Source organism: Opisthorchis viverrini (genome assembly GCF_000715545.1).
Source record: "Opisthorchis viverrini unplaced genomic scaffold opera_v5_432, whole genome shotgun sequence".
NCBI lineage: Eukaryota > Metazoa > Platyhelminthes > Trematoda > Opisthorchiida > Opisthorchiidae > Opisthorchis > Opisthorchis viverrini.
In genome coordinates, this window is record NW_008752095.1 from 335,179 (window position 1) to 351,598 (window position 16,420).

Here is a 16,420-nt window from a genome sequence, read left to right on the forward strand (position 1 = left end):
TTAATTCGGAGGTTCCCCCCCCCCCCCAAAAAAAAAACGTAGTTAGTTCCACAGGCTGCATAAAAGCTGTGAGAGCTGGCGTCTTACCATCGCGCATTCAACGGCGCTCGCGCATCCAAGCTATTGCCTTCCATGCATAGCTCCCTTCCTAAGTTCCCTATTTAAAAGTCAACCCACAACCCTGTATTATCAATTAGGTCAGCTCCCACTTCAATGTGTAGCTACCTACCTCACCTTCTCAAATCATCGGTGAACGAAAATGCGACAGCCATAATCACTGTACGACAAGTACGAGGGTCTTATAGCTGATGATGATGATGATTATGAATCCCTAGTGTCTCCCTCCTACGTGAGCGGTCTCTTACCGTCTGTTACCTCTTCGATGTATGCTTTTACAATCTGCACTTTTCTTCGCTCTGCTAATGAAAACGCTCAACTGCACTCCCAACCTACAGCGACCGTCCTGGAAACCGACCACCAACAACGAGTGGGGCTCGTTGAATTAGGCAACGTTCAAGCCCCCTTTCGAATTCTTCCGTGTTTTGATCTACCTTGGTGATCCCGATCCCGAATTACTTCTGTTAATGGGTCTAATAGGACTCCCTGTTCATCTTTCTTGGCATGTCTAGCAATTATACCGGTCAAGTCCCCGTGGTACGAGCGTTTAGGATGGTCGATTTCTTCTTCCGGTCATAAAGATATCTTCATCCTGCCCAGATTCAACGATGTAAACCCACAAAGAGAATTGATACCGTGTTTGGCGTGAGGATTGGTCCGTCTGCACACCCATCCTTGATTGCGTCCAGCAAAAAGATTCTACGTCCAATCGAGAACCCTCTGCAGGCACTTCCTCACTTCTACCACTATCGTACACTCGGTTCAAGTTGCTCACCAGTGTTTTGGAACCGAAGGGGTTTCCTCCTCGTGATCTCCAAGAACATTTTAGCTTCCCCGACTCACATAGATCCTGACCCCTCAAAAGCTGTCCATCTCAATCTATCTTGCAGTTTATGTTATACCATTTGGGCGTTTGTGTAAATTTCTACCGTTCTTCTTATCATTGTCCTTCTTTATCCTGCAATTCGCATCTGTGTATTACAAATATGGAACCCATCATCATGGCTTCAATTCAAGAGGCAAGGAACACAGAGAGGAAAAAATTACGGCTGAGGTACTCAGCGGTAGGGTCGACGATGCGGGATGGTATTCACTTTTCTATGCACTCGACTAACTAAGCAACGTTAATCACGTTGGCGCCGTTCATTCGCACAGTCTCCTTGATGATGCAAATGCCGAAATTCGATGCTAAATAAGGAGACAAATATAGGGGAGTCCTCGACCGAAAAACATAACGCACTACGGTCATGCAACACGAGCAGAAAAATGCCCGAAAAAAGTGAAGGCACTAACAGAAAATATTCGTCAATAGTCTATCTGCAGTTTTTGAACAACGGGATGGGATGTGCGTATACGCAATTCAGCAAAAAAAGTGAGTGTGGCGGCGCGGAAACCGAGGGCGCTGTATTGGTGCGAGAGGACGAAAATGCCGAGAGGATCGAAACTAATAGTATAAATCGAACGAACTAAAATCGATAAGTTGGCCAAATGATGCTGATTGAAAAAAACGGGAAAATGCAGCGCGAGGTAGCAGTCAGTAGGAACAAGTCAAAAATACGGGAGACGAACGGGTATTAAAAGACAAATAAAACACAATAGCAATGCAATGGCGGTCACCGGACACACAGCAGTCAACAGTCCGCAACTATCGATCAGAGGGTCAGAAGAACGTCACTTTTCACATCCACCTGAAGAGTCTCGAGCTGATAGGAAGGTTTGTGTAGCTGATATCCGACAGCATCATTCTTACGTGGACCCACAGTTTTCGCTCTACGTTTGGTAATCGACTTGTGGTAGTGCCGTTCGGGTTCACTTTTTACAATGCGATGTTGTTGGAAGAGAGCTGAACTATGGTCCTATGGTGGGGCTATAGACAGCTGCGTTACTCGAGTGGGCCATGCATGCCAGCGTCTCTCGTAAGAGTAGCCGACCGCACTATGCCGATCATCTCATCTAGTTGAGTTTTTCGTTCACAAACTATGTACCAACGTGTGTATCTGGGTGGGGCTGTGATCGAATCGTCTTATTTTTCCAGTGTCAACTGCACTTTAAAGATAACAACTCTGATGCAGGACTGTCACTGGCCGTGTTCATCGGCAAGTTTCATACTGAAGAGACAAGTCCGACGATGGACGAATTCTCAACAAATAGACGTACACACGACATGAAAAACACATGCTAGAATAGTTAAAAGCAAGCAATGGAACAAATAAATAAAGGATCGGAAAGCACCTCCCAATAAAACAGGACTGAATGATGCCAAAACACACAAATACACAAGGCGCTGCAGCTCGGACGTACAGGACGGGAACAAAGTCTTAACCAAAATAGGATGAACAGGGTGCTGATTAGATTATAGACATTAGAAAATAAGCATCAAAGTGCTTTCTCGCCACAAAATCGAGTATGACACCTGTTAAGAGTTCACTGAACTCAGAAATAAGTTTCGAGAACCTGATTACCATGCAGCAATAAATTTAACGCAGTTAGTGGAGAGAATATGAGAATTCTGAGTAACACAGAGGAAGGGAAAGTACTCGTGCGCAGTTGAAGCGGCAAGATGAGGCCAGAAGCTGCTAGACTTTAGTTCAGTCATCTGTGACGTAGTGCTTGTGTCAACTAAATTAGCCTTAATTAAATTTGTTACGGAGAAATGCCGATCTAGGGATGGGTCTTCCGTGTCGACAAGTTCGTAGTTTACCGAACCGAGTCAATGCTGGTTGTACTTAACGCGAACATACTACAATACCAGTTTCCAGAAAGCTCACAGCCCAGTAATGTGAATTTTGTGCAACAGACGGATTTCTGCTTAATGCCGAGTTGCCATACACTCTTTGATGAATGATGCCTTTTTCCTCGACCAGGCAGCTGGAGACACCGACACCGCGCGTAGCTGTCGTGAAGCAACGTCTATTTATTTTCTGCTGTTGAAAAATGAACGAACTGTTGTAGAAAACCAGTGCTAGTCTACCAGGAGCAGCAAATCAGACAAAAGGAAAAAAGGGTGAAAGCTGTAACACCCTTCCAGTGCATACCTGCCATGCCACCCGGAAGAAGATCGAGGGCTGGGTTACTGCCAAGTTGCCCAAATCTACGCCGGAGCACTCGAGATACGGAGGTCGGGTTCGAACTACTGACCTTCCAGACTGTTAGGTGGAATTCCACATGGATCCCCCTTTACCGCTCGCAGTCAGGTGCTGCTACGGACGAGAAGTCCATCCCACGCGAGATTGGCCGAAAATTCGGAATGCTTGCCGGTCCGGCATCAGGCCGAGATCTGATTGGTCGAAAGTCTGGACTCAACAGCCAATCATGACCCAGTATTGGCCGAACGCCGGTCACCAATGTCGCATCCAGAACGCATCAGAATTTCCAGAAAGTTATTGCCGCTTACGCTATGTATGAAGCATTGTACAAGTGTTCCTGACTTTGTTTTGGGCGTTAATACATCTTGTGCACCTTTGGTGGTTGTTTTGACGTAAACGCTTGGGTGGCTCGGATCGAGAACTAAGTTGAGAAAAATACCGTTACTACACGGACCTTGAACCCCTGAGCCATCTCGAGCTCAATCAGAAGAAAAAACGGACCGAAATTCTGTTAGCAAGGGATGTACAGGATAAGTCACTTCGGTGACAAGTCTGTCTGGTCTACGCATTAGCAGTTCCCATCAAAATGCTCCCACGTAGCTTCGTCAAAGACACTGCCTCTTATTGGCGGAGAGTTTGCCACCAAGATGATGCACGAAAAGCGCGAATTCCCAAAGTGGTGCCCTTCTTTTGGGGTCACTCCTCATAAGTACGATATGATTCGCTCTGGACCACTGCTTGAAGCAGCTCCGTGTTCATATCGTAACGTTTCGGACGAAGAAATACTGTGATGCTAAGTAGGCCACATAGATCAGGGCAAAGGACTTCAAAAGTAATTAGATGAACACGTCACAATTAACAACTAAGTTGGTTAGTGTATTCTTTCCGCTCACGAGTGGAAGATCTGTGGCGCTCACTCGATATGTCTTTGCAAATACGTTCATTCTGGTCAGCACAATCCAGTAACCACCCGAGGATGCCCCCAGATATACACTACTCATCTAGCCATTTCACATTTATGTTACCCTAAAACCACCATCTATTGTGAAACCCTACATTCGATGGGATCACTGTATTCTTTTCCTCCCAAAGGAAATGTAAGACGGTTCGGAGCTGTGACTTAATTACGACTGTGAGGTGCGATAACAGGCAAGAAGTGCAGAACGCTGGAACTTAGCCCCTCCGATCTGAAGACTCCCGTCACCGGAGGTTCGTGGCACAGAGGAAGTAGTTGGCTGCACCGGGTTCACAACAAACTCATGCGCAAATAGACACCTGTAAACCAGTCAGAATCGCTAAAGCAGCAAGTAAAACCTATTGATTCGGAGATTTGTTACTCATATCATCCACCAAACAGTGCTGTTTTCTAAACTCCTGTTGGCAAGATGATCCTGCAGGACCGTTAAATGGCGGAGAAAAATAAAAGCATCTACTGTCGAATTAGGTGCTGAGGGATCTTCACGCCTTCCTGACTGCGGTTTAGAGGTCTCTCCTTGTGTGGCTAGAAACCCCCTCCAGCAGCGACCACCTTAGCTGAAGGGCTCAAATATAGTTTATTCCTCTTTTTCGGGTAAGGTCTGCAATGCCACTGATGCAGTCTTCCTTCAACATGGTGCCTGAAAGTGTTTATCACTGTCCGAAAGTGTGTATGTAGGCTTTCAACACCGTCCCCCCTCAGAAACTGAGGGTCTTCTTTACATCTAGTCACCATCCACCTTCCTTCTTTCGACTCTTTACCGGGGCGTTCTTTTCCCTAATTGTGTGACGGCTTGATACTTATATACACTAATGTAAGTTGCGGTCGATAAAGACTTCCATAAATTATATCAGTGATTATTTTGTCGAATGATGTCTAGCACAAACGAGAACTTACCGGTGAACGTTGGACAGCTGACCAAGGCAAAACCGGTTAGGACTGGATGGGTCAGTGTAGCCGTCCACGGTGACACGTGAGTACTGGCTGGGCACTTTGAACAGTTCTCCAACTTGCTGATCCAATTCGAAGTAAGCAATGTTGCACCAGAATTCTGGCGGCCGTTGTGTTGTCAACACAGGAACGGGCTGAAACAACACACAGTGCATGCAAAGTAGGTTTAAGGAATATCATGAACATAGCACGCCTGATGTAATAATGAAAAAATTGGCACTCTTCCAGGTTATTCAGCGAACATCAGTCGCCACTGCGATGATGATAAAACAACTTCTAGACCACATGAATTATGTAAAATGTTTTCTAAATGTAACAGACTACTCACAAAGTGGATAAAAAACTCTTCTAAAACCCGTGTTTTGCTCTGCATGGAGCTCGTTTGGTGGGCACAGTCTTCCCAATTGAGTGTTTCGGTAACACCAACTGAGTTCAATCAATTGGAAAAAGTTTGCGACCGATTGAGAAGTCATCGCTTCAGAAGAGCTCATTTCAGCTCTTCAGACCGAATATCGTTTCTTATATCCCGTGTGAGTTGAAGGGACCAGTGGAAACAAACCAAGGGGTGATTCCAGCATGCTGCGCAGCTGGAACAACGACCGACTGTCATTTAAACTTAGTCTCCGGGTAATCAGTTAACATGTCGGTGAATACAGACTAATACACAGGTCGTCCCACTGACACACGAGGCAGTGGGGCTGACCAGTTTGACTAAATGGAAGACTTAACAACTACCGCCCGTTTCCCATGCGACTTCCAGGGCTGGGTAATCAGTTAACATGTCGGTGAATACAGGCTAATACACAGGTCGTCCCACTGACACACGAGGCAGTGGGGCTGACCAGTTTGACTAAATGGAAGACTTAACAACTACCGCCCGTTTCCCATGCGACTTCCACCTAACCTGCTCGTCATTCCCACCCATACTAATTTACAATCGAACGGACAACTGGCGGTTAGGCTCATGACATTCCTTATTCTGAACGTGATCTACCCGGAGGGCTCTTCGGAGATCTAGCGGCTAGACAGAGGCCACGGCTCAAGCTGAAAGTTCAGAAAAATGATAAAATAATCATTCAGCTGTAGCACCCTTTCGGTGCCTGACTGACATGCCACGCCAGGAAGTATGAGGGCTGGGGTACTGCCAGGTTGTCCAAGCCTAGACAGGGGAAGTCGAGAGGCAGATGGATGTGTCGAACCGCGGACCCTCCGGTCCGTAAATTCGCGCTCTAACCTATCTGAAAGTTCAGATAGGATAGAAATAGACCATGGTTACTATCCACAGTCACGAGCTGTTCACCGGTGTCGTTTCTGTGTGAGTCAAGGTCATGCAGACCATCAAGTGGATTGCATTAGCTGCTCTTTCGGCGATTCACGCCGCAAGACCATGCTAACCTGGTTATACAAAAGTTGCCGCAAATGAGAGCTGTCTCGGCGCGGTGAATGAGGATAACTCCAGCACCAGCAGTTCCCGAAATCGACATTGTTGAATCCCTCTAGCAGTATAGGTGGTACACAGTTTTTTGATGACGGCGATTTCAGTAGGAACGTCGAGCCGGGGTCGTCCATGCGTGTTCAATACATCCAAAATCAAGCCCCCCTAAGGTGGGAGCAAACGTGGCTGTCCAGTTTTTGTGTTCGAGCGTTAGAGAGACCAGTCGAGGAATTTCTTGACGGAGAAAGGCTGCTTGCTTAGTTACGGTTGGCTAAGGTTCATGGTGGAAGACTGACTAGAATTTGTCTCTCAGCGGCCTTTTAAAAAAAGGCTGAATGAAAACAATAAGAGGACAGGATCGCTCGAGCCACTGCAGCGCGAAGAGCTTATCCGGCTTCCTGTAGACTTTCTGTCACATTTGGTCAATGGGCACGAAACCACCCGGTTTCACCGGGGTTAAACAACACCTACGCCACGCGTAGACAGCGAACAAGGTGTCATCAGCGGAAGCCACATGGTGACAGGTTTCAAAGGATTATTTCTGTGAGATGCAAAGGCTGATTTTACATCCGCCCCGACCATGCCGGAGCGTTTGGGGCAAAGTCGGTCTGCAAATATCTAGGATTAGCAAGTATTAATGCCCAGAGGATCAACTAATATTAACGGGAACAATGAAAATGATAATGGTGACAGTAATAAATAAGACCCCTCAGCCACCACCTGGACCATAATACAAGTTAAAGCAGGGGGCGATCCGATGTGCATGAATTTGGATAAAAGCGCACGACGAAAAAGCTCAATAACCCCAGTCGAAACAATCTGTTGAAGCGTACAGAGATCATAAGATAGCCTCAGGGCTACAGCACAAAGTGCACCACCGGACGCCAACTCCTGCGTTTGCAAGTTTGCACTTTTTTGGCGGATAGTGCGAGCCACGGTAGATTATGGACAAAAGCTAGCAGACTAGAAAAGGTTGTTTTCAAGCATTGTTCTCTAAAAAAAACCCAACGCGGTTATCTGGTCATTTGATTGCTTTCAAAGCATTAAAGCAATTCTCACCTGTAGCAATGACCCGGAAGGCGTGAAAGGCGGCTGAGGTGGTCTGCCACGTTGTCCCCATCCTCCACTACCACCACCAGCGCCACATGAAGATCCGGAACTGAAGTTTGACCCGGAAGTAGTCCGACCACTGTTTCCAACTGTCCCCCCGCCACCGCCACCACCGCTGGAATTCCCCGAACCACCTCCGTCTTTGTTCGAGTTGTCATTGATGCCGGTAGCGCCGTTACCACAGACGTCCATAACGCAGGATTCCACGGAATGGGTAGCGTGTAAACCTGACAGTTTGGCTACGGTTGTGACCGAGATTCGGTCCGATGGGTCTGAGCACAAAGACGCCCCAAAGTAGTGTTCGTTGGCTGTGAACGAACTATTGGTGTAGGATTCAGAAGTAGAGAGCGTACTAGCTGCTGTCGTAGGTTGCTCTTGTGGATTGCCTGAATGGAGGGATGGTGGAGGGACGCCAACACCTGACCATGCCATTGTATTTTGACCTCGGTCAATGTGTGGGGTCGGATTGACGCGGTCTACGACAGTGTGGAGACCGTTACAATATAGGCTGCTATGCCAACTAGAAACGCTTGATACTGTGCCTAAGCCATCGTCTGGTGATGCCGGACTTTTGTGAGGACTGGAGGAGGATGAAACTGGAAGATAATAAGAATGAGGTAACATAAGTGCTTCCACAACAAAGCAGACATTTTAGGGTAAGTAACGGCAATGAAAATGCGTATAAAAAAAGCATGAAAGCTAATACCATTACCTGCAGCATCACCACCGACAGCGTGACATCAGTGTTCAACACCGATGCTTCACTGCCGTACACCATTAGCTGATAGAGGACGGTTGAAACAGAAAATTGGAGAACTTCATAGACCGCGATAGACCTGAGGTGAATCGAAACAGAAGTATTTCAACTCCGTACAGAGGCTTCCTAAAACGATTTCCATCTCGTTTTATTCTGTCAATCTTATCCCTCGAGTCGGTTGACCATGGAATTCCGTATCATGATGCACTACGAAAATTGACCGACATTCGTCAGAAACGAGTGTGACGCAACAGACAGACGCAATCACATTCCTCTCTGATCACACCATAACTCGTTTCCGGTACCTAGCTAAGGCGATTGCGTGTTGCTAGCATAAGTCACGAAATTGGCTACACAATATTCATGAGCAGGCGATATATCATCGAAAGCAACATACAGGACAAGATCGTGCGACTAAATAGTTATCATAATCCCTTCTAGAGGATATTGAGAGGACAAGGTTGTCAGTCTGAGTAACTTCTGTGATGGGTCCGATCTATCCACCAGAGGCAGCGACCGTTTTGGCCTTGCGTGCATAAAAGTTACCTCAACTAAGAGAAAAAACTGCGAATGTAGCTCAAACCTGAAAGGTGTAATAGCCCTCACTGAGCTGAGACAATGCTCAGGTTTCAAGTCACCCATGAGATGACTTTTGAAGGCTTTCACTAGTCAGCCAGATAGTTGGATAATGCCTCAATCATTTCACGATAACCGGTCGTTGGACAACACCCTAAAGCAATTCCCACCAGAAGATGAGGTTGGAACAAAGTCCATTCAGAGGTAAGTTAGTCTACGAAGAAAAGATACTTCGATGTACTGACTGACGGCCTAGCCAAGTAAGGACTGTATCTCTTACAAAGCACGCGAAGCAAAAGCAAGTGACAGAACAACTTCGAATTCATTCCATTATAACACCTACTATGTTAAGCCACAGGTATGTGCATCCTCGTCGGGCACTTTTGCAGAACGGCTCACGAAGCTCCCATGACGGTAGCACACGTTCAGAGGTACGTGAATCCAGTGAACCTATCATGTTCACAAAATCGTGACACGACCTATTGAGCAAGAGTACCCATGAACTGACAGGTCCACCGAGTCAACTAAACCCTTCAAATTGTGGCAACGTCATAGTAGTTGATGAAAAGTTAATGAGAATGGAGATATCGCTAGTGGACTCCAACCGGCCTGAATCCCACGTGCCGTTCAGGAGTTCAATGCATCATACGCTGGCGTAAGATGACAGACAAAAGAACGGGTACCGTAATAACCGTAAAAACACGAGTCAAACTGACGCCACCTGGATACTGCATACACTCGGGGCGTCACCATCGTCATCCATCCTTTCTTAACACTGTTGTTACGCTGATGTGCAGCAATAATTGACTTTGTGAAGAAAAGAATAAAAATGGACGGGGAAGGGACTTGAAGCTAACCTACCACAGTTATTCCGAGGTGCCTACACGTCCCAATACTCATTCAGACATACTGGATAGAAAGTCACAAGAACACCAATGACGTTGACTAGCAGCCATATCTTGCATCTTGTTCAACCAGGCACACTGTGGTTCACGCGAGTAGCAAAGACAGCACCCAGGATTGACTGACCCCGAGTGACACGAGACGACAGGTGTCGAATACCTGAAGACGTCTCAGTTCCGCCAAGCCTTACAGCCACACAACGAAACAACCCGCACCGTTGCTTTGACGTCATAAGTGTCTCAGATTATAGAACGCAACCTGAACCTTGCAGATTCGTGCACGAACCTCGTCTGTCACATTACAATCGGAAACAATAAAACTTCTACGATAGGTAAAGCGCTCCCTGGAATACAAGTGGCGTGTTCAGTGATTGCACGTCCACGAGCATAACATTACACTTCGTAGGTGAAAAGTGCATACCAAAGGACGGGATGACTTTGGTCAGTTCCCCAAAAAACACCTGCGCCTTCTCGAGAACGACATCGCCTGCATATTTCAGATCAACAAGGTTTCCTTCACAGGCTACTTGAACGCAAGGCGTTTGAAGACCTTCCAGCGTTCGTCTCATTATTTAGTCGATCACGAAATTGAATGAGAGTGGAGAGAGTGGGTAGCCCTGACGGACACGGTTTTCTGTATGGAAGCTTTTGGAGAGCTCCCTATATACTCAGACACGTCGGAAAGTCTGAGGATACAAAGGACTTACTTTGCTAGCAAACTTCAAGAGCATTCCTTGATGCATAAGCGTGTCCAGGAGAACAGACCGGTCAATTGAGTTGTGGGTCGCTTGTACGTATGACGTTGTTCTAGCCGCTGATAGTGTGAAAACTGGATAAAAGCCATCCATACCAAGTTCGAATCCCACTTGCTGCTCTCGACTCAGTTTCACAAGCCAATCGATGGAAGCTCGAGGGCTAGGATACTGTTGGGCTCTCTAAGCCTAGAGATGCAGACGTCGGGTTCGAATCACGAGCCTTTTGGTCAGCAAATTCGCGCCCTAACAACTGGGCCATCTCGCCCCCATGAGGCGACAAAGGACAAGTTTCACCGACAGGCTCGTTGCGATCGGAGTCAAGCTGATTCGTCTGTGTTTGGTACTCACTACGAGCCTCTTTTTTTAAAATGGGCTCCCCCCAGTTGTCTAGGACAGCCTCCTCCAGATGCAGATCAGGCAAGTCCTGACTCGGGAATCAGAATCTTCCAAAAGAAATACATACGAAAACTGTGATGGAGCGAAACTCCATCAGCGGGGCTGGCCCAGTGTCCCACGCGAACCTCATCCAACACAAGCCCATAGTCTAGCTGATCAAGAGCAGTCAGCTATTTCGCCAGATATTTCAAAGGTTACACTGCTTCCCTCTAGGATCGAACAGCAAGACGTTTTCGAGTTCTCAAGGATTATCTCACTCAGATGGAATACCGTCTTGCCTAAGGGTGCCCCCCCCCCCGAGTGCATCCTCTGCAAACCGTCACCGAAATCCGTCCTACAGAACTCCACCACCACCCTTCGAGTGGAATGCACTCCTTACGTGGGTAACAACAGATATGTTCGCTTTTGCACAGAGCTGGATGAGGTGTACAAAGGGCATACTTTGTTTTCACAGCCAGCTCCCAGCAACAACACACTTTATACGAGTCGTAGTACAGAAATCCAATGGCACAATGGGAAAATTCGTATGAGAATAGTCATGCGATTTTTGAACATAAGAATGAAAAACCTAGAGTGAATGTCGGAAGTGATCAGGTTGGTAGGATGAGCTGTTAACGTGCCGTAGCAAGACAACCGAGGTCTTCAATCTTCCTAAGGGTGTCGGTATTCTTCGGAACCACAAGGGTTTTGAGTATCTACAACTCTAATTGGATCGAAACCTATCAAATGAGTAAGGAGAACAAGACGAGTTAATATAAAAACACCGCTTAACAACGAACCGTTTGTGGGGGCAATCGGGGAATCCGCTTCATCTAGCAAGGCCTGCACAGTGAGTCGGCTGCGGCAGTATCCCAGCCGATCACTAGTCGAGGAGGTGACTTTGTCGGATGAGTCACGGGTAGTTAGAGAGCGGGCGGAATCGGAGTCCAGTCGCGCGCTGTGATCAAGCATACCAGGCACAGTGGTATCAGGCAATTCAGACTCACTGTCCGTAGCGTCTGCTATCCCACAATCTACAATAATTGAGACAAAAGTGATCCACATATACACAGGGATAACATGACAAAAAAGCGAAACTGGCGTTACGATTATAGTTTTCATAAGACGAATGACGTCCATTGCCCGAATGACCTACCAAAATGGTACTAAAAGCCATCTCGTCCGAAAGAACTAGGTTTGCACGACGAGGCCGAAATAACTGAGAGCCGGCAACATCCTGACTGTACTATCCATCACACCTTGCTGACCAGTCTTTTGGTGACGGTCTTACCCATTTTCAAGTAGGTATGACGTAATCTTTTCTGACTAATCAATGATGCAGAAAACGCATGGGACCAATCGAGATCGTCTCAAAATTATACGAAAAACAATGGGTAATTTATCGCTTGGCAACGTTTTGCTTTTGACATAAAAGCTTCGTCAGGCCAAGCGGTCGGTCGGTTCTTTACTGACAGTCCTTCGCTGTAGTAAGAATAAAATCTTTATGATGTGTCACTCCTACGGTGTGTAGCTGAGGAGTGATGTAAAGTCAGTTTCTACGAACCTAGCAACAAAAAAGCCTGGTGGCTTGGGAAAGAATCACCGGCTAGCGGTTCGTACACTTATAGTAAGGATATAACCGAATCAAAAACATCTCCCGTATCCATTAATAAGAAATAATAATATTAATAAACGAATTTTGCACCCGTCACAGTGGGGCGACATGACAGATAGAACAACGATGAAAACCCTTCCTTTGTTGCTGAATGTTTCTCTGGTTGACCTAGGTATATAAACGACGGGTTCCCAAAAAGATGGACGAAGCGGGTACTGATGATGCTATTAATTGAATAAGCGCACATTCCACGCAGATTCAACGAATAAAACATGGATAACAAACGTCCCCGGACAAATCAAAATAGACAACAGTGCAACGTACAGCTACATCGTCTTATTTGCATCATACTGAATCAAGCGAACAATGAGTAAAATGTTTTGGTTGTCCTCACCTGCGCTCGAGAAGCCATTTTTAGTGAGTCCGCTGAAGCGTATTTCAAGGGTTAACTTGCCCTCAAAAGAGATACTTTTTGTCGGTCCTTTGAGTGCCCTCTCTACAAAAAGGACAACCAAAATTACCGGACTTAACAACGCTGTTTGTACAAAAACAGGTAGCAAGAGGATGAGTGGAAGAATGGGGTAGAGATGGCTCAGAGTGCGAATTTACTGACCGGAAGGTCCCTGGTTCGAAAGCGACCTCTGCATCTCCACTTCCCCTGTCTAGGCTTGGGCAACCTGGCAGTATCCCAGCCCTCGCACTCCCTTTGGGTGGCATTGCAGCCAGGCACCGAAAATGTGTTACAGCCGAGTGATTATCTACTATTTAGTCTTTTGGTCGAGGCGATAACTTTGATGCAACAGCGCCACTGATTGACATATACACCTCTGTCAGGGTCATTAACCACTGAGTTGTCTCGCCCTTTGGTCCCCATCCTGGAAGACGGTATTTAACAACGCCACTAAGTTGACCGGTAAGAGCCTGCATTCTTCAATGTCAGGTAATAGACTGACCCTCCCGGGTCAGCTCCATCTGACATTAGGCTGGGTAAAGACAGGGCAAATCTTTTGGCATGCGAAACATACGACCTGACTAGCGAAACCTGTGGAGTATGACCAGCTGATCTTTCCAGGGAAAGTGAAGTTGTCTAACTTCTTCGAAGGGTTCTTCAGCACAACTGGGTGAAGGGTGGAAACGAGCTAGGGAAAGTCAAACAATGACTTGGCAGCGAAGTATGCCCCCCCCCTGAGACGGGAAACATCAATGGTTAGAGACATTGTCAGACATGAAGCAGTCGCACCTTCAAAAGTCTCCCCCGTGAGACGGGAAACATCAATGGTTAGAGACATTGTCAGACATGAAGCAGTCGCGCCTTCAAAGGCGCTCGTGCGTCTATGCTATTGCCGTCGCTGCAAGCTCCCTTTCCAATCTCTCCAGTGACAACCTTGTATTTACGCATAAATCATGTAAGCTCCCGTCTATATTCCACAACTACCTACCCGACCTCCCTAAATGACCGGTGAACGAAACTGAAGCAGCTACGAACACTGTACAAGTACGCAGTTCTTGCGGATGATTATGATGAACTTGCCCGAAAACCACCTGATGTACTTCTGTAATACTGATCTGGTGTTCCCACCAGATTCCCGCAATGCTTCGGAGGCACTCATACTCAAAACCAGAGAGCCTTCGATGGTCCATCACACGCAGCGCCCACCATTTCGATCCATAAAGGACAACTCAGACAGGGGTATCGTATGCTGTATCCCTGAGAGTCAAACTGTCACTTAGGCACCACAAATGTTGGACACTGCCCTGGCCATCCACATTCAGGAAGTGATTTCGTCTTTCGCCACACCGACAGGGATGGTGCAGCTGCCCAGGTAAACAAACTTATTGACTACATCGATCGGTTCTCCTGTACGTATGAGGTTCGGGTTCAATCCCACTTAATCTTGCAGCAACCCTTTACACTTTACGGGTGCGAAGTGCACACTCAATTGTGCTACACAATTATTTAGGTTAATCAAAACAGTTTGCACTACTAGAGGACCTGATTTAAGGAAAGCAACATCATTGGCGTGCTCCATGTCTGTGAGAAAACGCCCCGGTAGCACTTCGATCTCTGAGTTTAGAGGTCGGTGAAGATTCAAGCAGCATAATTATTACGAAGTTGAAGAGAAAGGGCGACAGAGGACATCCTTGTCTGACACAAATGGATGTGGCGAGCTCAGGAAAGAACTTGCCGTAAACATGCACACGACCATGGGAGTTTGAAAGCTTCCCTGAGACAAGAATTTAGAAGCGACAATCGTTAGCGCCAGACACTGTTACCATTCCTATCGATCAACGGAGTGCAAAGCTGGTTTTAGATTGGGAAATACGACCACTGTTGGTTGTCGGAAGAATTGCGTAGTTCCAACACCTGTCGCAAGGTGAAGATATGATTAATGTATCCATGGCCAAGGAGAAGCTGAGCTTCACTCTTGCGGATCTGAGTATCTCGATGACGGATCATTCTGTGTAGGATGCCCCCAGAGGACACCTTAGAAGTTACAGAGAGCTGATATCTCGGTGGCTTCCCCGCGACATCCTTATACCCTTTTTGAATACGTGAATCATTGTCGAGGCGCACAACTCTCTTGGGAGCTTTTCCTCATTGTAGACATTTGTAGTAGGATCGACAGGTTAGCAACGACGATCTTGCCTGCTTTGAGTGCTCCGTTTTGTTGAAGCATTTAGATCACACACTGGACTTCCGTCGTCGATGGTGTCCACGTCCTACTTGGGTCCAGTTAGACTTTCCAGCGCGTGAGTTGATAGGGTCCAGCAGAACTGCTCACCTGAAGTGTTCAAACAATTATTCAAGAAGTTTCTTTGAATGGATTGCGTTCCATCCTATTCAGGGATTGTTTTACTAATGTTCACCCTATTCGGACCAGTTGATCGGATTATCTAGAACAGGGTGTGATTGTTCCGTGTTACAAAAGCTTCCTGTATTTTCCAGGCTTTCGGCATTCCCCAGCGCTCTGCAAATCGTTTGGCCTTTCATTATTCAGCAGCTGAATGATATAGGGTCGCCATAATAGTCGTCTGTTGCTGGTAAGTTTTCTTGGCTTCAATCAGAACCACCGATCGTGAAGAGACACAGTGTCCATTGGGATGTGCGAGCGAACCTGGGCAGATGGTTTCAAAAGTTTCTGACATGGTATCTTTCACCTTTCTCCAATAGTCACCCAGATCACCATTGCAACTATCGTATCTATCCAGTTTTGGAGGCTTCTCAGCTAGTTCAGCTCAATACTGTTGAGCTACAGACGCTCTGTAGGTGAAGTGAATGGCTTTGAATGGTGTTTTCCCGAAGGAAAGCGAATAAATGTGTACGCGCGCTATGGCACGATCAGAGTCCAGATGACTGTTGAGCGACGCTCTGTAGGTGAAGTGAATGGCTTTGAATGGTGTTTTCCCGAAGGAAAGCGAATAAATGTGTACGCGCGCTATGGCTGGCACAGAGTCCAGATGTCATCATCATCATCATCAACGACAGCATGACATCAGTGCTCAACACCAATGCTTCACTGCCGTACAACCACGACTTATTTGAAAGCCTTATTGTAAAGAAAAGAATAAAGGTGGATGGGGGAGGGACTTAGTGCTAGCTTAACACAATCATTCCGAGGTGCCTACACCTCCAGACATTCATTCAGGCAATCTGGACAGAAACTGACAACAAGAACGCCACTGACATCGGTTGGCAGCCATATCTTGTAGTGTCTCCAACCAGGCAAAGTGAGGATCACGCGGTCCCCATCCTGGAAGGCGAGT

At 46.8% G+C, this 16,420-nt stretch overlaps 2 protein-coding genes across 2 annotated transcripts in view; one reads left to right on the top strand and one right to left on the bottom strand.

The window, feature by feature from the left end:
* The window catches only part of T265_11013 (hypothetical protein), a gene marked incomplete at both ends in the record, with an annotated part of 42,889 nt that overhangs the window by 5,797 nt on the left and 20,672 nt on the right, over positions 1 to 16,420 (bottom strand). Inside the window, 4 exons of the mRNA XM_009177549.1 lie at positions 5,077 to 5,264; positions 7,625 to 8,271; positions 11,841 to 12,074; positions 13,050 to 13,151. Of these exons, the coding sequence (XP_009175813.1) occupies positions 5,077 to 5,264; positions 7,625 to 8,271; positions 11,841 to 12,074; positions 13,050 to 13,151 (1,171 nt within the window). The remainder of the gene's footprint in view (positions 1 to 5,076; positions 5,265 to 7,624; positions 8,272 to 11,840; positions 12,075 to 13,049; positions 13,152 to 16,420) is intronic.
* On the top strand, positions 1,724 to 2,299 carry T265_11012 (hypothetical protein; the record flags this gene model as incomplete). The annotated part of the gene is made up of 2 exons (XM_009177550.1): positions 1,724 to 1,831; positions 2,153 to 2,299. 2 exons carry the CDS (start codon positions 1,724 to 1,726, stop codon positions 2,297 to 2,299), a joined length of 255 nt encoding a protein of 84 aa, XP_009175814.1.